The sequence below is a fragment of the Balearica regulorum genome, chromosome 16 (genome assembly GCF_011004875.1).
Source record: "Balearica regulorum gibbericeps isolate bBalReg1 chromosome 16, bBalReg1.pri, whole genome shotgun sequence".
Taxonomy (NCBI): Eukaryota; Metazoa; Chordata; class Aves; order Gruiformes; family Gruidae; genus Balearica; species Balearica regulorum.
This window is the reverse complement of record NC_046199.1, coordinates 16,684,254-16,706,888: the sequence shown is the minus strand read 5'-3', so window position 1 is coordinate 16,706,888 and position 22,635 is coordinate 16,684,254. Positions and strand designations below refer to the sequence as shown.

General features: G+C 40.3%; 1 protein-coding gene across 7 annotated transcripts in view; it reads right to left on the bottom strand.

Moving 5' to 3' along the window:
- Positions 1 to 22,635, bottom strand: part of RIPOR3 (RIPOR family member 3) — a 53,797-nt gene that overhangs the window by 11,574 nt on the left and 19,588 nt on the right. For 5 of the 7 annotated variants that reach the window (XM_075768877.1, XM_075768876.1, XM_075768879.1 and 2 more), the window contains 10 exons: positions 19,751 to 19,879; positions 15,647 to 15,793; positions 12,305 to 12,383; positions 11,542 to 11,565; positions 11,360 to 11,413; positions 10,491 to 10,640; positions 9,832 to 9,895; positions 9,394 to 9,437; positions 8,590 to 8,715; positions 6,288 to 6,433 (listed from right to left, as the gene is read on the bottom strand). In XM_075768877.1, coding sequence (XP_075624992.1) covers positions 6,288 to 6,433; positions 8,590 to 8,715; positions 9,394 to 9,437; positions 9,832 to 9,895; positions 10,491 to 10,640; positions 11,360 to 11,413; positions 11,542 to 11,565; positions 12,305 to 12,383; positions 15,647 to 15,793; positions 19,751 to 19,851 — 935 coding nt within the window. In that variant the 5' untranslated portion in view covers positions 19,852 to 19,879. The remainder of the gene's footprint in view (positions 1 to 6,287; positions 6,434 to 8,589; positions 8,716 to 9,393; positions 9,438 to 9,831; positions 9,896 to 10,490; positions 10,641 to 11,359; positions 11,414 to 11,541; positions 11,566 to 12,304; positions 12,384 to 15,646; positions 15,794 to 19,750; positions 19,880 to 22,635) is intronic. The other 2 variants (XM_075768882.1, XM_075768883.1) reach the window with 2 other exon arrangements.

Sequence of the window (22,635 nt, the reverse complement as noted above, 5' to 3'; positions counted from 1 at the left end):
TATTAATAGACAACTCCTTTGGCTGGCAGAGAAAGCTTGTGCAGCAGTATATGGCAAGTTCCGTGGTTCATACAGTCACAGAGGAGTCCAGTTATAGCCCCAGAGGACACTGGCTGTGGGCTACAAGAGTTTGACAAGCTGCTCTAAAGAATTCCTAATTACCTGCTACATCACAGCCATTAATTTCCTTTGCAAAGCAGTCTAAGGAAACTTGGACTAACTGTCTCACAAAATGCAACTCAGCTAACCAAGAGAGGGAAAACATATTTAAAGTTAAGTAAAGCCAGTTTGTTTTTCCCGCACGTTACTTTTGTTCCCTACTGATATGCCTTGTGGCATCAAAAGAAAGATTGTTTTTCCACTTAAGCACTGGCATTTTGAAAAAAGTTAATTACTTATAACAAATATGTAATCTCATAGATGTGAGTATAATGACCAAACAGTAGGATAAAGTCAGCTGCATTTAGCTGTACAATATAGAACCACTAGAAGTCTGAAAAGATCCAAACAATAATTAGAACTAATCAATTACAGGGAAGTGAACTTCTGCTCTCTAGCAAAAGTTGAAAAGCAGAGCTCCAATTCTCTCCAGCTTCTCATATCGCACAGGGACAATTCTCAACAGCATCCTGCAGCGCAACACACCACTGTCTTCCTCAGCACGGAGGTAACACTCTGTGAGCTCGCCTAATACAGGTTAATTGGCTAAATTAGCCAGCGTCACCCAGCTGGGGTTCATCAAACAGGCCAGTTCCATGGAGTCACGTTAACAACCATCTGCAATGTCTCACTATGCAGAAAGTAAATCGGGTTTCTGACAGTTTCTGCCTTTTAGCCAAAGCCTGCTATGTTTACTGATGGACACAAATTTGGAGGAAAGGGACAGGAAGAACAAGCTAAATCTGTTTTGCCTCTTTGAGAATTACTAAAACTCTAGCAAAACACAGCTATTCAGCTGCCCTCCAAACAAGCACACGCTCCCTATTACTGCAAGATAACAAGTTAAGAGAGCAAAGCAAAGGGTGTTGGAAAGCATGAAGTCTACTCTAAAGCATCTATTATCTGTTGATTGTAAGCTTTTGGGGCACGATCCCTCACCTTGTTCCACACTTGTGCAGCAAACAAAACATCATACTGGGACAGACCTATGAATCCATCTCTCCCAGCTCCTTGACGTTGACAGAAGCCAGCAGGGGACATTCAGGGGAAAAGCAGAGAAAGTCAAATATGATAGGCTTTCCTCAGACACACGCTCAAATTTGAGGAAATCCATAGCTTAGATCTGTCATGCACCAGACTTGCAAGCAGACTGTTGCCTTTAATTGTCACACGCTTTTCCTTAGTTTTTCTAGTCACTTCGTAACCACTGACACAAAATCTCTGCAGAGGTCTAAAGTTGGCAGAAATTTCATAATTTAACTTCACACTGCAGAACAAGCACTTTGACTTGGGGAGGTCTCTGTGGCTATACTGAGAGAAACAATGCCTAATCATTTCCTTTCCACATTGCCCGCAGTGAACATGTATGTGCCTGTTCAGTGTTATCTACCAACACCTTTTCAAGACTGAAAAATTCTATAAGCAAAAAAAAAAAAAAAAATCTAAGTGGCCTCACTTCTCTGATCATCTTTGTTGTCCCCATTCTATTTCTGTATTGCCAAACATGCTGGCCTTTGTTTGTGACTAATTACAATATTGGCATTAAATGCACAACACTACAATGACATCATTAAGGCCAACATAAATGCAGCACATAACTCTCCTTTAGCTTGCTTTAGCACCATTGCAGGACTTCAGCATTCAAGTCCAAAACACACATGCCCAGCCTGACCTTGAAGGGGTTTGCAATTCATCAGAGCTCACATTTCCTAGATTAAGCCTCCCATGACATCAGAAGCTTTGCATCCACATGCATTCAGAAGTGATTCAGCCTTGCCAGCACTGAGCATGGATTCCCAGTGAGATATTTTGTCATAACCACCAAACCTGTGGAAGGATGAAATACTTGAGATTTCTACCATTTCCCTCACCCTGCTGCATTTTTCTGTTGTGTGTGTAAGGAGGACACTTCCACGTTTATGTTCTCAGAGGAACGTCAGTAATCAGGCAGAGCACATAAGAGCTGAACTCCATTCACTCTTCAGCCACAGCGGATCTGCGTTCCCTTCTCCCACCGCCAAGACTGAGCCCCAGTCACTCCCCTTCTGTCCAGTTGCTCCATGTTTTCAATACTCCAGGCCAGAGGGTCTCTGGGTGGATTGACCTGTCTGAATCCCACTCCTAAGCCTGTGAATCCAGACTTGCATTAACACACAAAAAAACAATTCTACTGAACTGGATTGGACTCACTGTTAATCACGAGATTTCTTTTTTTCCTTATCAAACACAGGTGAAAATGACCATGCAATTTTAACAGCGTGATTGTTGTTAGGTTTCTCCTACCCATTAAAGCATAATAATCACCCATTTCAAAGTTAGTACAGCTTATCACAAGACTAGGCTATGAAACATCACTTCCATCAAAAGCAGAGATGCATTGCGGGACTACTGCCTCAAGATACCTACATGAGTAACTAGCTATTCATGAAAGTTTTCATCTATAAGAGCAAGACTGTCAGTAGGTACACATCCAAAAAACCCAGACCTTCCCTTTTTATTTTCCCTTCAGGTTTTTCCCTCCTACTCCACCAGCCGAGCACACGCTCAAAGTGTACAGAAATTATAAAAGTGGTTCTGGCTGGTGGCACCCTTAGATCCCAGTATGGGGTGCAAACTGAAGTTCTGAAAAGAGAATACAGGCTTTCTCTTGGTCTGTCATGTGAAAGACAGAATTCAAACTGCTGTTTAGGTTGGCAAAAAACTCAAAGTCTTCTGCCAAACTGGCCAACAAAGCTGTTCTGCAACAGGCCCAAGCTCATTCCAGCTCCTCATGGCATAATCTGTAAGGGAGTTGAAGGAACCTTTGTTAGAGCCCAGAAGACTAGTGGCCTACTTAAAGAAAATATACATTTAGAAGTGGAAGAGTGATCTACATTTGGATTTCTCACAAAATAAGTCTAGATTGAAAGCTTGCCTCTCAGGGAAGTTTGGGCAAATCAGCTGGATTTGTTTAGTTATTCTTAAATCAAAGAAAAAAGCAGCTGTTATTTTGAGTGCTCTGTCTTTGAAAATAGAAACACCCTGAGTTATCACCACAGAACTTCTCTTTTCTGTAAACAACTTCAGCAAACAGGCTGTCAAAGAGGAGGAGCCTGCCAGTTCTGTGCAGAAGCACTCTGGAGAATCCACTTGGTAGGATACCAACGCATTTCACAAAACTTAAACACAGCAGAGACATGCAGCCGGAGTTTTCTCATATGCTGAAAAATTCCAAGTGGGGATTAACTCCCAAAGAAAATGCGTCAGCACTAACCCTGTTCTCAGCTCAGCTCTTGCCAACTCTAAAATCTGGGTGATGGCTGTCCCAAATGCCACAGAAGTGCTCATCTAGCTAATCAAAAGCTGTACTCTGTGCTGCAAACTACTGCAACAATTAAGTATCAACATAATTTAAAGTGGGTTTCTTTTGGGTTTTGGTGGTTGGTTTTGGGTTTTTTGGGTTGGGTTGATTTTTTTTTTTTTTGGAAAATTTAATCCCAAATATCATTTGCTTTGAGGATTTAGGCTGTTTTCTGAGAAACTATGCAACCTCCCAGAACTGGAAGAGGTTTTCCTCATACAGTCCTTCTAGAAGAACAACTTATGTGCATAATTATTTATGCAAGTTATTGACAGCTAGGAAAGGCAAGCAAGTAGATCCAGCAAAAGTAAATGAAGTGAATTTGTGTGAGTTAACAAGAAGGGGGTACAAGTGATCTCTTCCAGAATCCACTACAAACATGCCATCCACAAGAACAGATTTTATACCCAGTTCAATAAAGAAAGTATGCCTCCTTCACTGCCCAAGTGTAGCTTCTTAAGATGTTAGGCTTGAAGTCAGGGAAAAAGGACTTCCCATATAAGAAAAGCATCTCTGCAAGCAGAGGGTTCTGCCCGCAGTCTGTTCTGCTCCGAAACTGCATATAGAGGTTTTGATAATTTTACATCCAGAGTAAAGCCAATGCAAGTTTTTGTGGTGCGTGTTTGTTGCAGGGTGACAGACGACAAATAAAGGCAGACTTTGCTGTGGATGTATAAAAGCCTATCTATCCCCCTATGCCCCTCTTCTCTCCTTCCTGGTCTTCATTTAAAAGGGTTGTCATTTTAAGGGCTACTTTTAAAAAAACCAAATACATATATAATGCAACTTGCACCATCCTCACTCCACACAGTTTTCAATAACTCTACCATGAATGTCTCTGCTTTCAGATTCAAATGGGAATACATACATAACCTGGCATGAGTAAGAGGAAGTTCCATAGGGCATATAATGCAAGATCACAGCAAGCTTCTGGAAGGAGGCTTTGTTACCCAACTAATTAGTGGATCAGCTTCTCAAATAAGAAAGAGAGGCCTCAAAGGTCTCAGAGCAGCTGCAGCACCTCACCAAAACAAAACATATACTGCTGCCCATTGTTAGATCTCAGGAGGAAAAGTGTCATAATCAACAGGTGCGGGCAAAACTCTGCTGTGTGAGTTTATTTCTCATTGACCTAGAGGAATGTGTGTGTTTGAAAAACATTTTTCAGATGCTGTTGCCAAGACTCATTTTTCAGCCTGATTGCATGTACGAGTCAACAGTACATTTCTAGAACCACAGCATGCACAAAAGACATTCAGAAAATAGTATGTTGATCAATAAAGCTTTTCTTTCCCCATCCTCAGAAATGCAACCTGAAAACTGTTTATCAACACTTGAACAGGAATTGCAACAGAAAGCTTTTGTGGCATTTCTCTTGTTGGTGGCTTAAAGAGACTGTGATAAGGTTTAAGTCAAACAATGCTTCCAAAGGTAATTAAAAGTAGAAACAGGTATTAAGACCTGAAAAAAATCAAGTCTGATTGTAAAATACATTCGGTTACTTTACCCTAAGGGCAGGGAAACTTTTGTCTTACTGAAAAACCTGTTTGGCTTTTGGGCATATTTGGCAGACCACACATTTAACACATACGAGCTTATTATTTTGGGGTAATTTTTAAGAAAACGAGAAATCAGCATGGCCAGAGAAGAAGAGTTGTACAAGGCTGAGACATAGGTAAGTCTGGGCTGCAAGGCATAGCTAGCTCTCTGCCCTTGCTAACCTAAGCATCATTCAGTTTCTGCTTTTCCTGGAGAGAGCCTAGGTCCACAAGCCATCACAATGTGGCCTTTCAAGAGGTCCTTATCATGGAGGTGTGTTCACATGCCTCTCTAACATGTTGGGTTGGGAAGAACTGAGGACTGCAGTAAGCCATGTACCAAAGTACAAAGTGAGGAGTGCCCGTTGTTTAATTGGGCATTTCACTATGATGTGTAGAATTAACCCCTGGACAATAGGAAATGGGTTAAAAAGTCACGACTCTCGGTATGGATGACAGTCCCATAAAGCAGAAATAACAGTACTACCTCAAAAATCTATGGTGGTGTGTCTAGAGTACAGAAGAAGTTCTAGTACAGCATCCATAAAAAGTGAGAATTTGCTTTTAATAACATCAGTGATCCACTACAAAAAAAAATTTACAAATTTAAGTTATAAAACAATTTAGGAAAATCACAGGCACCATGAAAACACTCAGCTATTTTAAAAGTGCATCTGTAACCAAGCTTCCCTTAGTGCACAAACAGGCCTTATATCAGTAACTGTCATCACAGTGCAAATGTGAACATGCCAAGTCTTTGTGAAAGCTTCATTTTTAACAAATTGTGGCCTGGTAATAGCAATTGTCCTAAAAATTTCAGCTATGTATTTTTTCATTGTGCCTAGAAGCTGCTATTTTCAGTTTCATTTCATCCTCTTTAAGATTATTGTTCATTTTTTATAGATGTACAGGCACTGCTTGGAGCTAGACTTCAATGCTCATTGCGAGGAGTGGGAAGCTAAGTAAAAGTCTATAGTCAGTTCACGTGGCTCTGCTAACATCAGCACAGGGAACTGAAGGGTCACAGAAATAAACAGCTTCTGTCCCTTCCCAGGGCTGGTCCCACACAGTCAGAGATCAGGCACAGTAGCTCGGGTTGCTGTGAGGAAGCACATGGCTGCTATCTATCCTGCACCTGCTCTGCAAACAGAAAGAGCACTATGATGTTGAATGCTAAGTGACATACTTAGGACCCTTTAATTTATTTCAAATGTTTAGCTCCAGCTTTTTTCCTTTGAAACTGTACTTACTTCCAGAGGACCTCCAGCTGTAGTTTGATGGTGCCCAGTTCAGTTATATCCACAATGATTGCCTGAGGCTTGGTTGTGAAGAAGTTTATGCTGTCGCATGTCACAACACCAACTAGAATAGTGGCCAGTCCTCGCAGCTCTGTCACCTGCAGGGACAGACAAACATATCCATTTTCATCTTACCAAACAAGCCTAAGTTATGTGCATGGAAAGGAGAACACCCCAGGCTCAGGCCTGCTCCGAGGCCCACAAACTGAAAACCTTGATACTCGATTCTGGGCTCCTAAATTGTCGTGAGCCAATATCCCCACAAGGAATAAGTCACAGATGGCTAGCAAAGAGGAAAGGGGTTCTATGAGAGACAGCTTTACAGCACTTCTGACAGCAGAATTTGGTAGACTATGATTTTAAGAAAAAGTTAGTCTGAAATTTGAAACTCTAGCTCTAATACACATAACAGTAGTTATTTATAGTACAGAGTCTAGCTTGTCTAGATATTAGAACACCACTGTCATAAAGTATATATTACAGAGAAGTATATTATCCTACCTACACTAGACTATGTCAGCTCTCAGTTGCCTAAAGGATTTGGAAGCAAACTGCTGCATCTGCTGTGACCTCTCTAACTGCTCTGAGCTTAGCTGTGGACCAAAGTTGGAACTTGTGTCAGTTCTTTCCTCCAAGTTTGTTATCAATGCAGTTACAGGCCTGCATTTTTTCCAGCCTGGCACTTTGCTTCTTCAGCTACTTTAAAAAAAACCTAAACAAACATTTGCTATAAAAACATACTTCCAATTGAAGATCCAGTTGTTCTAGAAGCACATAAAGCATCAGACTCAGCACAGAATTTTAGCACAAGTGCTGAAAGTCTACTTCGGGAATTAGTTACATGCCTACATCTCCTTTAAGAGCTAGCAAAAGTTTTGTTGCTAGGCTCCTCTTGGAACACACTTTGGCACTTCTCAATTTTTTTAAATTTTTTTTTAACCTGCTATGTATTTGTACTGGATGAAGATTATTAAGTACAAAGTGGAAAGAGCAGGAGGGTGTGGAGAACATTAGTCAGTAGACTTTCATAAGCTGACAAAAAAAGAGTAAAACCCATTATTGTCATACAAAATAATACAAGTTTTTACAACTATTATGGGAAAACAGGGATCCGAGTTAGCCTCTCACCTGATCTTCATTGTGTGGTGGCAGCAAAAAACCGCATTATAAGCACATTTCCAAAGGTTGTGCTGGCAAGATGCCTAAAAGTCTCTCCTATGTAACCCTGTTCTTGCAGCCAGATAGGAGGGGAACATTGCAATAGCTGCTTTAACACAGCTGCCAGAACTTGAAACCCTGCACTGGCACAGTTTCCTAGTAAAATAGGATCCAGCACAGGCTTCGATCTCAGCTCCTTTTAGGTTGACAGGAGTCATGCTGCAGAGTCCAGCCCACAAAAGATGCCAAACTACAGTGGAGATGCTGTTTAAGGATTAACTCCACCTGCTAGGTAACTGCCAGAACCAAAGCCAGGGGCAGCTGCACAAAGGTGTATAAAAACTACAAGCTTCCCCCAAGGGGGACCCACAATGTGTCAGCTACGTGCCACAGGCCACTAGCACTGGTCCCTTACTGTTAAAGGTATGACCTTCTGAGGCACCTTGAAAAAAAAAAAGTGTCAGAACTCTAAAGACATAAAGTACAGACAGTTTGTACCAGCATATAATGCTATTGGTTCTTTGCAGATATGGAGCATCTCTGGAGTAAAACATGACAGCATCTGCAGTGCACCCAGATAGAGAGATATTTGAAGTAGGTTCAAAAATACACATGTGAAGTGATATGTTTGCCATCTACATTTTTTTCTATAGAGAACAGAACTCCAGGTACTTAATATTCCATGTGGGTGATATAAATAACATCTACATACACATCTGTTTGTCTCCACACGTAGACTTCACTCTAGAAAATCCCAGATATTGATCTAGGACTTAAAAAAAATAAATAAATCGCGAAACAAAACAAACAAAAAAACCCAAGCAAACACCCACCAACCACATATACCAGACTCTAGAACATGGGAAAGCAGATGCACTAATGTATTTATGAGTGCCATATTTATGAGAGGAAAGGAAAGACAGTAGTAGATGTCTGTTCAACAGGCAGAACATTGATTAACTGCCATTTGTACATGGCTAGGAAAAGAAAACTGCTTAAGAACTTTGACAAACACTTGGTAACCTAACACGTAAGTAGTATGATTCTATGAGACCTGTTAACCCTCTGATTCCAATCCAACCATTATACACCACACCTTAATTTCAAACTTCTCATGGAGATTGGGTATAAAAATCTTTTCTTCCTCATCCCATGTTTGGCTATCATCGGTCTCAATCTTGCCTTTCAACCTCCATTTTTGCCGCCCCAGTCGCACAAACACCTAGAAACCACAATGGAAAAAAAAAGGATGTTGGGTCAACATAACCCAGAACTTTCCCTTCAGTCCATAGGCCTCACGCTGTTCCAGTACCACAGAGGCAAAGCCATTCCTTTGATCACTATACATTTAGGAACTTGGACAAAACTAGAAGATTGGAGGCAGGAATTCAGGTTGCAGGTTTTAACACCTTAACTCAGTGCCAAATGACACATCCCACCCTTTCTAGAACTGCAAAACTACACCGCATAGCAAGCGTAGCCATACTGAAATACAAGGCACACTGGAATTTGTTTGGAACTGTTAGGGAAGCAACCCAGTAAGATACTAAGATGCCTTCAAATCATGCCAAGGGCAATCTTCCAAGAAACAGGCAGTAACTGTTACTTGATTCCAGGGCAACTTTGAAGACAAAGACCTGGCAGGTTCGTTTTGATAGACAATCACTACCATCTTTTAAACACTCCCATACCACTTGAATCACATTTTTCCCCTCTTCAGTCTCAGAGGGCAGAGTAACTAGTGAATGTGCCAAAGCACTGTTCGCATCAGAACAGCACATGGTTTTATCACAGTCTGTTTCCTGCTCCCCTGCTACATGTTGCACCCTTGCTCTCCCGTTCCTCTACTGCAAACTCACAGTGTAAAATAGAGCACAAAGTGAATTGCTGTATACTGCACCTCATACTGGTCCCCTGGGCAGAGACGTGCAAAGCCCACCAACCCTGAAAAGAGAAGGAAGACTCTTAATACTTGTAGAGTTTTACAGTGTTCCCCAAAGCCTCTGCTTGCAATAAACAAAGTGACTATCTGGTCAACACCCCCTTGTGCTCAACTGTGCAGAAGCTATGCCACCAGCCCAAACCTCTTAGAAGGACAAACTTTAATTGAGCTGAGGAAATAATGCATTTCAGCTTTTGCACTCAAATATAAAATACCATTGCAGATCCATTTTATAACACTGAAGCAAACAGCAGTTTGCCAAAATTCTGTTCAGGGTCTCATCCAGAAAGGCAGTGGAAGCAACTAACATTGAATAAATGGACTCTCAGTGGATCAGATGGCTACATAGGAAACCCACAATCAGCTGAGGAATCTTGAAAGAAACAAGGAACATACCTTTCATCTTCAAGTGAAACTCTCCCAAATGGACCTCCAATGCCCCTTCTATAAAGCACATGTCCTAGAAGAACAACTGAATAGTCACTATGACTGAAAAGCCACAGCAAGTAGCTACCTTCCCACAAATGCCATTTTCTTTAAAGGATTTTTTTTTTTTTTTTTTTTTAAGGACACACACTAACATTTTCACCAGTAGAGGCTGATAAAAGTAGTACGAATGGACTCTGTAAGATAGAAAACTGTGATGCCACTCCACAGAAGAGTGGAACTACTTGAGCAGTTCACTGTTGGAGTACCTTCCACTGCTTGTTTTGTAAAAATAGCATAACTTATTTATTATTCAGTTCTCATCCCATTAGTTCCAGTGGAAGCCATCATGGACCCCAGTATTAAAGCAGAATTTCAAGAGATTTTTCACTCGTATTCATGAAAGCATGAAGCCAAGCTGAGTAGGGGCAAAATAAGGGCACAGAATTCAAGACCTTTGCCAGTACGGTATTTCTCTCACAAGCTTTAGTTTCTATCATGTACCTGTATTTCATTCACATGTTAAGTTTTTAACCCACACCATTAAAAAGCAGCCAGCAGCAAGCCCTAGTACATTTTTTTCTAAGGAACAGTCAGGTCCTTCATTCCATGTGTGTAGTATTTCCTACCTCTGTGCACTCTTGGAAGTTCTTGTAAAGCTCCACTAGGCTCTCTCTGGAGGCTTTGGTGGAAGGAGACAAGGAAAAGGCATGTTTCATATTAGTGGCCCCATCTCGTAGTCTGCACTGGATACAGTAAGCTTCATAGAGTTCTTCTACCTTTAAGATTTGGGGAGTGAGGGAAGAATGAACAAGAATTACACCAGCATAGTTTTAGTAAGTTTTGGAGCATCAGCAGTATTTCCTGGCAAAAAAACCCAATCAAATCCCATAATCCCAGTACTGCAGAATGTTGCAACTCCTGCATTTTACAGACTGATCAGAGTGCAACAGTTTGTAGACATTCCTGCAGATGAGCATGGGATATTAAGAAACAATTCACTCTGCTATTATCAGACTAGAACATAAGGAGTAGAACAACAGTCTTCAGGGAAAAATTACTTGGGGAGCAGGAACCTGATTCCCTCAATACAGATTAAAACACCTACACCTTTAGCTATGTCAGAGGAAAGACGCGATTCCTTTGGAAACAGATGGCAGCAGACATGCACTCTACAGAACTGCCCCTTGTGGGAAGTGGGGGAGAACATGTAAGTCTTCCCACAGCAGCATTTTCTGAATAAACTGGCAGAGCATGCAAACTGGTTTCACAGGCAAACTCAGATTGGGTTGTGCCTAACGTTCAGCCTGAACAGAACCATTCAAGAAAAATAAATAAATAAAAATCCCCTCCTTCTGTAAAAAGAGTGGTTACACCTTCTAGAAAGTACCCAGCATTATTCCCCTTCAGATGAATTACAATCAAAGTATTTTCTATTTAGAAACTTCACTTATATAGTGGTGTAAGCCTTACATGTACAAGATATAAACCCCCTTACCTTGCTTATATGAAACTCCAGTTTTCTGATGTATCTCTCCACAGACCGGATTTGCTTTTGAAGAGGGGAGAGAGAGGAGGACTTGAGAAGTTATTTCCTAAACACATCTTTAAGTAACACAGTGGACACATCATCCATTTTTCTCTATTTGCCACATTTCATCTCATCCTCAATAGTCTTACCTTATCCAGGTCATAGTAGAAAGCCTGAAAGAGAAATAGCACAGGCTGAACAGGAGGGCATGTATATTTGCACATATTAATGATACTTTCATATTGACTGCAAGACTTGCTGTGCATATCTTAAGTTACATTAAATTAAGATGCATTGTTTACTACAAGGAGACAGTCCAACATTTTTAGAAGTAGTTTCATTTTCTGAGCATAGTTTGTTTTTGCAGATGCTTGAAATAAGACAGTAAGAGTCTTACCACAAACTATAACAAAGACTTGGTACATGGGAGTTTCCGATTTATTTTTTTAATCTAGCTATTATTTCTCAAATGAAAGGCAAAGTTAGATCTGCGAGTTGTCTTTTCATTAGCACTGTTGCTGAAGGTACTGCTAGGGAGTTGTGAACTCGACAGAATCTAGGTTACAAGGACATGTTCACCAAGTATGGAAAACTAAGCCTAATCTTTATCACCATTTTTGTCTGTACAGAGTTAGGGATGGACACTGATCACCAAAAAGGCACAAGGAGATACCATCTCAGTAAAGGAACACTATCTGAAGAGCACTGCTAGATATTGAAAATGAGAAATCCCACATTTAATTCTCACATCAAGAGCTGACGTTTGGTAAACTTCCAATTGTGATGCCTTGCTGGACTTCACCTCAGTGCTTTAACTGGAAAACCCCTGGGAGTCTCAGGTGTGAGAGAATATCTACTTTTGTGACTTTATTTTTAAAGTCATTAGAGTATTTAACATTAAAAGCATCTTACCAATCTGGAGTTCCTTTTTGTATCTTTGTGTCGGCCAGAGAGATAATCCAATTCAGCCTGATGTGCTTCCAAGTACTCACTGGAGAGGAAGCAAACGAAGTGTTACCTTCTTCTGGCACATTCATTATAACACCTCCCCAAAGAATTTTTCACCAGAATGTTACAGAGCAACTTCCTTCTCTAGAAGATTTCTCTTGTTTTTACTCTCTAGAGATGTGAATGGCTATATAGAGGGACATGGGTCAGATGAGAGAAAGGGTGGTTTCCATAGATAAATATTTGCCCTAAACACAAAGTCACTCCCAGAGGAGCATCTGTACACAATGAGTGCCAGAAGATGCTGGTTACTGTTACCCAGTGTTTAGAGATGCTGTTCATTAGGAATCCTGAATCCTTTTTACTCATCCAACACAAGGAATGCTACAGTGCAATTCCAGAAGGCCACTGCTCCTGCATAAGGTCTATACACATACATATGCATGTACTGCACTCAGATACTTGCTATTTCTTGTTTCCCTTCACCTATAATAGATCATTCAAGTGAAAGGCTTTATCCTGGGAACACGAGGCAAAACAAAACAAGACAGTAGAGCTGGAAGTACTACTAAAGGCAAGAGGAAAGGAGGGATGTAGGAAGAGAACAGCAAGTTCTAACACAGCTCACAGATCTCCTTTCAGATTTCTCTGACTATTCCTGTTTGGCCTTCTGGAACCTCTTCTGTAAGGTAGATAGTTAATTTGTTGAACAAGTCTCTTCTTACAGTTACTGCAGAGTAAGAATTCTATCAACTCCATCTTACAGAGTCAAAGAATTGCAACATGAAACACTTGCACTACAAAACCAAGCTCACAGAAGAACTCCACATGCAAGGTAGGGCACATGTCATTCAGTGTTTTTGCAAACAGAGCTGAATACCACCTTTTGGTATGCTAGACAATTTCTTCATGTAACCATTACTTTTTCCAGAATAGGAACTATTTTGCAAGGTGTGAAGCACTTGCTGCCAGTTGGCTTCTATAGAGTTGCTTGCATGCAAGGGTTGTTCCTTAGGAGTGCCCACCAGCCTTAAACTGTTTCTGCTGAGACCATCTTCTGCTCTGTATGAAAAGCAACGTTGGAAGACTTAGGTAACTTTTTCCTCTTATGCTTAAAAGGGAAAGAGAGTCACCTGATAAATACTACATTATAAGACACAGTCTCTGAGCAGTCAAAATAACTTCATTTTAGACAGCTGCACTTCTTCACATTTGCTTTGATGCATTTGATTTTCTTACTTTTACAAAACCAGTTCCCCCAAGACACCCAGTGGCTCCAGCATTCAGCCGTCTGCTCTTTACGCTTGCCTATTAACAGCTCAGTGCAGAAGTAGCCAAGGCTGGTGGCAGAAGAGAGTTCACTTTCCTCTTAGGAGAGCTTCATCATTTTTAGATTTAAGTATGTTAGAACTGCCAGCTTGTTGGAATGGTACCCAAAAGGTTAACAGAATAACGAGTTATTGGAATGATACCCAGCTGGTTAACAGAATAAAGAGTTATTTTCTATAGCTATAAAGAAACAGGCACGTAAAACATGTTCTGTACTAAAAATTCAAGTCACTCCAGCACCAAGTGGACGTAGTCTGCATCTACTTAAGATTTGGACTTTGCATTGCTATTTGATACAGTTGTTTTCTGTAGGTTACTTTAGTCAATTAGTTAGCTACTCCATTTTGGCAGGAGTCTGATCATATGGCATTCCCTGCAGAACTGGGAACAAATTCTGATCCATTTTATGGTTTCTCCTCCCTAAGCTCTGATAAATTGTAAACTCGGCAAAAACATTTGGTTTTGTTATTTGTTTTAAATCTAAATCCACGAATAAGATATTGACTGATATTTTTAGAGCTAAGACTTTATAGTCTTTTATTGGAATAAAAAAGTGACACATCTGAGTTTACAATGTATAATTACATCGCATTTTATGTTCTTTGCTTCAGAAAACAAACTGACCAGAATTAATACAGTAGCAAAATTCTGAGGACAGCAGCAACGTATGTGAAGGAACTGTTAGTAGAGTGCCAGCAGAAAGAGCTACGGGGTTCACAAATCCATGGAAAGGTATTTTATCTTCCAATAGTAGTTTCAGGATATAAATGAAGTTCCTATGATATTTGACTAGACCTATCAACATCAACTGTAACGATTTAAGATGTGTATTTTTACATAATAAGATTTGAGGACTCGGTTAACGGTTGACTAGTTTCAATCCCTGATGGAGGCAAACAGCACTCACCACCACTTCCCTTCTGGTCTATAATACCAAGAGAGCAAGCTCATCCATGTTTTATTTGCCATTTCAGCACTGAATAACATCACTGTTTCTGTGAGGTAACTGACAGATTCCTCAATGGCAGAATACACTAAATTCAGATTGCCAGCCCATCCTTTGATGTCTGTTGTGTCTGCTGCAAACACCTCACATCTACCAGATGGAGACAATGGACAAAATTGGTCTTCAGCCTTTTCACTCTAGTCTGTACTGATGCAACATTGACTGCGCAGTCAACCATAACAAAGACTCTGAAACAATGCTATGTTTAAAGCAAGATAATGTTATTTACATTGCCCTAAGAAGATGGAATTGTAGTACAACTCTATTTCATGACCTCAAGTCAGCTGAGGTTTTCAGGTGGAAATACTTAGACCTTTCCCTTACAAGCCACCCAGAGATGAAAGAGGAGTTTTGAACTTCAGAGTTTAATTCTATTAGCAGAAGAAAAAGCCAAATCACACCCAAAAAACCCCACTAGAATATCTAACTCTTTAAGTGTTCTCTAATTAGCATAAAGAGAATAGAAATGGTTCATGAACCAGCCTCCCCACTGTGTCCTTGCAGGGCACACCCTCGCTTTCAGACTTGGTTTTAAGTCAGCTTTCCAAGTCAAAGCAAACTCCGCACAGCTCCCTCTTCAGAAACTTTCTGCTGATCACCCCCCCCCAGGTCTGGCTGTCTCATCCCTATCCAAGTCTCTCCTAGATCTGCAGACTTCTGGCCTACCACCTTGCATGCTCTGGAAGCCCCCCTTCTGCAAGGGAGCGTAGTCACTCCCCAAGAGCTGGAGAATCTCCCCACAGAGTTCTACCTGTCACTTGCTTTTTAGAGAAGTGCAACAAACTAGGAACAAACAAAAACAAGCAGACTGTCTGAGAGTGAATGAAACTTGTTTTACAAGGTCCCAAGCCAGTGTCTGGGAAAGTTACTGCAAATGTTTAGATATGCTGGATAGAGACAGAGAACAGTGATACACAGACTTAAGCAGCATGACTAGGCAAGGCAAATTACAATATTTAAAGAGTCCTTACTTAAGTCCTTTCTTCAAAGCTTCAAAAATTTTCTTCACCTGCAGTGGTTTTGGATCCCATATGACTGCCCCCTTCTGCAGGGAATTATAAGCCTTGGGGGATTTCAGTGACATTCTTGATCTCACTGAACTTCTGCTGAGAGACTTTCTGTAGAAAGAGAAAAAGAAACATGGGAAAGATGCAAAACCCATCACCAGGGAGAAGAGAGATGCCTAACCCACAAAGCTTCCAGGCTATAAGTTATATGCCCAATCCCATACACATTCACACAAAAGAACAAAGCTCTTTGACACACTGAGAATACTTTCCCAGATAACATTGGAAAGTTAAGGCCCTGCCCTAAATACCTAGTGCGGAAAACCTGCAAGTTTTTTGTGACTTCAACAATAAAAATGTCAATAAGAAACATCTCCTTCTCCAAGCTTGACACAGACTCCGAGAAGCCTAATGGTTTGCTTTTCACCTTTTTAAGTAGAAAAAATTGTGCAGGTCCCCATTTCTTGGCGGGGGGGGGGGGGGGGGGGGGACGGGGGACAGGGCAAGCTGGGGGCCCTGAGCAAGAAAAAGAAAAGCTCATTTTTATAACAGATTAACAAGTTCATGTTCAGACAGCTAGCAGTTGTCTTCACAGACATGCATGGCAGCTAGCTCAGGCCCTGATTCTGTGTGCACGTTCACACCAGTTGTTGGGTCAGCTACAGAACTAGTCAAGTAAGCCACAGTGCAGAACAAGGACATTCCCATTCTGGGTCTCACCTGCAATTCAGGAAAACAAGGCAACAAACATTTTATCTGGTCAAAGTCTAGCTGATAAAAAGTCTTTAGAAATTGCTATTTCTTTGCCTGTGCTCACCATCCATTTAAATGATGGCTTACAGCCCACATTTTAGAAAAGCAAGCCACCAAGCCCAGGTTGCATACAAAATATAATTATCAAGGTGCTTTTTCAGCATTTAACACCTCACTTTTTAAAGCAACTGCAAAACCAAAATTGAATACTGTTTCTGACAGAAGTCCCACACGCAGGATTTTTTGTGCTAACCTAAAGAGTTAGAACATCCCAGGCTGTTAGTTATAGATATCTACAAAATTTAAACCAGAAAATGAGCTCTCTGCAAATGGTTCTTTCATATTGTCAGATTCCTGCCTGGCTTACCTCTTATCTATGCACCCCTCTAAGTCTTAGCTATTTTTATAGAGCTTTGTTAATACTCTCTGTAAGTGAAACCTCTAAAATAACATTATCTAAAGAAATTTCCCACTCCACCAAGCCAACTAGTTGCTCTCAGAGAAGCTTTCCACCTTCTCTACAATCTCTATGCCAAATTCACCTCACCTGGAAAAATGAACTTCAACAAGCTTAACACTTAGCCACTGGCTGTTTTAAGTTCTAGGCATGTGACTGAGGGCCTAAAGAGATTATTGAGCTTGGTGATTAAATCCTAGGCTCAGCACACCTGAGAGCTGTCCCAGTCCTGTTACAGAAACCTTTGGGTAACTACTTTAATTATCCTGGTGCTAAATTTCCACTTAACTCTATTTTTTAACATATAATCTGCAAAAAATCTGATAAACTTAGGTGTTGCCAAACATTATTGGATATTTAATTTCTTTACCCCAATGATTATCTTAAGTTTTTTATGATGGCTTACTGTAAAGTATTAATTAATCAAACCATTTGGACCTCAGGTTACCTATAATGAGGAACATAACTGTTAAATTAGAAACTTCGTTAATATTATTTTCTTTCATAAGATAATGAATCTTTGAGTATTCCATGCAAAGGAAGAGGGTTTCAACAGGAATAACACTGGAAGAGACAGTCTAGCCAATAACAGCAGTTGAAAGAGTTTCCTAGAAAGATCATCACTTAAAATTCTTTCATGCAAAGAAGGAAATAGCATCCAGCTCCATGCTTTAGATGAGTACTCTAATTAGCAAGATACCATATGGAAGATATAAGATAATTCTATCTTTTTAAATTAAAAAGCCCAAATTACCCCTGGGTTTTGTTTATTTTTGGTAAAGAAAGGACTTTGATATTTACCTTCAGAGTTCTGGACTGCAAATCCTAAATTCAGGAACTAATTTCCCTTTGGTTAAAGTACAGCATCTATGCACTGCATACGGATAGGTCAGGACTTAAAACTCACCGTTTTCCTCAGTGTCTCCTACTGACTGATGCAGCCCACACGTACTCAGTGCAGTGACACTAAGAATCCCATTTTCATACATTTCATAGAAAAGTTGAGTGGCTGACAGGAGCCTTTAGGGACAGTAGCTAAAAGCTAGATACGCTGTTGCTGCTTTCCCTTGTGAACTTAATAATTTAAGTATCAGATTTCCCACTTTATAGATAACAGTAATAATATTTACTTCCTGTGGAGGCCATTGTGAGGAAAAATTAAATAGTGTGTCTGTCTGAGAGCCTCAAAAGGAAGTTGCTAAAGAAATGCAAAAGTATATTTAGCATCTGGTATGAATCTCCATGTGGACCTGATTTGTGTGTCATCCTTTGGGCAGACCTTGCATAGGGCCCCTGCAATCTCCTGCTGTGTTTTGCAACAGTGCCTGAGGGAGAGATAAGTTAGGAAAGGGTGATTAAAAAATTTCTTCACTATGCTGGGAAAGGCTCTCGGGTGTTCACTGGGCTGTGACTGAGTATCTAGTACACAAATTTTCCTTATCGTGGTGATTCCTGAACAAAACTGTCTGTCTAAATGCTTAAATAATGAAATGCAACATCACAAAAAAATGCATAGAGAGGCATTTGGTTAAAAAACCTTTGCAGCTAAAAGTAACAGAATAATCTTAAGGGATATATGAACTCTTCTGTTTTGAGCATTCTTACCCTGCTGGCCTGTGCCTTTGTTGGAGAAACAGCTGTTCAACGCTTTTCCTGGTAGATCCTTTCCCTGCCAGAACTCCCACTATGTACTTGAGTTCAAGTCTGTTTATATAGTTTATTGACAGTGTTTTTCTCAAGATCTTAGTGATTGGTCTGATTTTAGATGTCTGATCTTTGCTAGGTGTAATATTATTTTTCAGCTTCCACAACAAATTAATTTTTTCAAATGTGAAGACTTCTTGATTACATCACAATCATGCTGGATTTTCACTCTTACTCATACTTTACCATGCTGTGTTTAACTAAAAGGTTAATTCAATCATTTGGTTCTTTGAAAATATATTTTATGACATGAGTCAGGTATTTTACTGACATACAATAGGATTTTTTTGAGTACAACACTTCCAGAGGCATACTTTGCAATACTTCTGTATGATACTGCTAAATGATTCACTTTGTTATTATTCTAGCATGCATCGGCCGTCAGAGATTGTGTTAATTTTCCATTTAAATATCGTGTCTTCTAAAAGCACTTGACAGACTATACAGGGATCATTAAATTCAGAAAAAAGAACAAGAGCAGTTATCTACATAGAGCAATGCTAGACAACAATTTATGATAAGCAAAAAGGGAAAAAGAGTGCAGGATGGTTTAGCAATTATGGAGCTCGACTGAAGACTGGACTGCAACCTTGGCTATACTATCGACCTGTTACTGATAGTGGAGAATTTGCAGTGGCTGCCTTGGCCTGTGTTTGTATTCCTCACTTCCTCTTGTTTGTGGCATTGCCAGAAAGCAGCCCTTCCTCTCCTGTAATGCTGCTCTGCTTAAATAAGTCCAGGAGAACTTGAGATGGGTTCAGTTACACATTTTTTCCAGGATTCACCATTAACATCCCCATCTTTTTAAAGGCCTATGAGATTTGTCAGAAGGTTTTAGTCAGAAAGTATTAGTTACTAGTAGGCTGCTGGCAGGAAGGGTTGCAGCCCTTCATTTTTCTAGAAGAAATGGACACTATTAACAGTGGGACATAACCTCCGAAATCCAGCCATCTCTGAAGTACCATGTGTACAGCAGAAAGACAGTATGGTGAGGTACAGCTATTTATCAGTGAACCATGACAACATTCAATAGTTTTACGATACAATATAAGGAACAACTTCTACACATAGATGCCTTAGGTTAAAAAATACATTCACAATACCTAATGTCTGTTGCCCAAATGATCAGGTGCTTTTCTTTTTGTGTTACTTACGCTAATTTTCTGCTTTGCACAGTGCTGAATCCAGTAAAGGAACAACTCCTGCTAATACCACTCCCATCACCAGGAGACACAAATGTGAGTTTGACCGACATGACTGCCAGTCAGTAGGTCTATCGGCTTCTGAAATAAAGAGAACAACAGGTGAGTCAAAACCTTCTTGGCAGTTCAGGCTTAAACTTGTGCTGCTGCAAGTGCTGAGCTGCATCAAGTGGAGAGTCAGAACAACAGACAGCAGATCGAATAGAACAAAAAAGACTTGTCTGCTATACACGTTTCCTCTGTTGCCATCCACAATACAATCAATAAGGGACTGAATAGTCTAAAATGAAATCTCTCATGGCCTCTTCAATTTCTGATTGATTTTACAAACTCACTATGTAAAAGCCAGAATAGCCTCAATTCACAGGCTCTCTACATTGCTGATTTTTTAAAGACCCCGTAATTGTCCCACTGCTTAAGGAGTTCAGGCCAACCAGTGTATTTCCAATTCAGTATGGATGCCAGAACAATATTAAGCTCCAGACTTAGGTCCAAAAAAGCAGTTCCTTGCATCTGTGCAGAGCCACACTGAAGTCAATGGTAGAATTGGCTGAGTGTGGTACTTAAGCCCAAGGCAGAAGTCTGGTTTCAACAGTAAATTTCAGGTTCATGCTCGTCCTCTGGCAGGATTTCTCTTGGATTGCTGTCTTCTGTTTTCCATCAGTCAAACTCTCTTGCTTTCTGGAGAATTGTGTTCTCTGCCATATGTCTACAGAATCCAAGTTACAATATAAGTAACAGACATATCCTTCAAAGCAGCTGTAGAAAATCACCCAGACAGTTAATATACAGAAAAATTCCTTTCCTTCCCCCCTCAAGCTGGTGTAATGTAAACACCACAACTGAGTAAAACTGAATAAAACAAAAAGCTGGAGTATCTATTTGTAGAGAGAAGTACAAACTCCAATAAAGAGTTCTACATGAAGATGCTCCAAGCAGAAGTCTGTCCTAACATTACAGAATGTGCTCTGAAGAACAGTGAGGTCTTAATCTACCAGAGTAGATACTGGAAAGAACCCCCTGTGCCTGACATTATCCCACCAGCATGGCTACAATTAGTCAGACTAGAAGCCCAGAAATGTCAGGATAAGACTCTTTCCCTGGCTCTGCCACTGACTTGGAGAGCAACCAAACTCAATGCTCTCCAGACTGAATGTAAAGAACTGAATGGTGGAACTATACTTCCCGAGAGGGGTGAGATTTGAGAGTGCTTTGCTAATCCTGGGCTAGCCTGCAAGTACAGGGAATTACTGTAAGTGACTATGTTTTAGGTACCATTATCTACCAAAGCAGTAACAAAAGTTGTCATGGATTTCCATAAGCAGAGATCCTGCAGTGAAACCTGACTATTTCATTAGAAGCCGCTCGGTCAGTTCCCAGGGCTGAGGTCTAAGACTCCCATTTCTTTGCCTGTTCTCCAGGCTGTGCCAAGCTCATGAATACTTCTGTGAGAACAGGCAAAAGATTTTAGAACAAGATGTGAAAATGATAGAGTTGAGCCAAACAGCTACCTGCTTTGCAAGCCCCCTAGTTTGTCAAAAGAGGTGTTGGGCATGGTTAGGTATTTTGTGTCTCAGTGCATCGAAGCCCACATGGCTCCACAGCTTCAGTATCAATAGAAACCTGTTACATGGAGAAAAGTTAGGTGCATCTTAATCACCTTTTAATCAAACTGTACAGCACTTATGTTCTCTTGCTTTGCAAGGATGTGTCCCTAACACCCTCAGAGACTGCACTTGAAACACTGCTAAAGTCTCAAATTATTTTCCATTCTTTCCTCTAGTTTTCAGATGCTTGTAAGTCTGTGAAGAGCCACTCCATCACAAGGATCATTAGACTGAAAAAAACATGGATCTTACTGAAAAACGTAATCGCATAACAAGCTGTTAAAGGAAGAAATAAAAGGAATAGCCTCATGGTTATTGACCACATCCCTCATCAAGGCTAAGCTGGATTCCCACGATCTATTCTTCAGCTCTATAACCTGGTAAAGTTAGTTCATGAGTAAAAGGGAGGAAGAAAGCATAGGAAAAGCTTGTCTAATTTTATAGGACTCCTAAAGCCTGCATAGCATGAGACTGAAAGCCTTTGAAGCATGCAGATACGAAACAAACAAAACCAGGCAGACCCTTGACAGGGAACAGAAAGTAGAAAATTATGAGAAAACTCCTGAAGTACAAATCTGTGGTACTGAACTCTCGATGTAAAGAATTAAGTCGGAAATGTACAGACCTCCAAAACTCAGCTGGTGAAAGAAATAAATTGCTTAAATTGCCTAATTTGATTCCATTGCCACATGTGTTTTTTTATAAATCAAATATAATTCTGGACTTCAGGGAGATACACTGTCGCAAATTAGTCAAAATGAGGGATGAATTGGACCTCACTTGTGGACAGCCATAAGCATTCAAAAATTCTCCTGGGTCGTTTGGTTTTTTTAACTGCACAAAGCCCAGTCCTCAAGGCCACTGACCGTGTCATGTTCTGCTGCAATGCATAGCTATGTTCAAAAGCAATTCATGAGCCCAATTTCACAGTTCCCTCTTATAAGAATGAAGAGAATCTAAATAATGTTAGGAAAGCACCATTAAAGGGGTTATCTTTCTTACTTTGAAATAATGTCGACAAAGTCAAATACCTCTTGGTACACACCTGCAGATACATTTTTGTAGCGACCTAGAAATCTTACAGCTTATTTCACACTTCTAAGTAGGAGACCATAAGTAGGATGTCAAGACAACATTTGATTTGTAAGAAAGGTTTATAAGTGCAGTTGTTTAAACAGAGGGGTTTGCTAGCCAGAGTGTCTGTGTAAAAGTGCTGAGCTACATTATAAC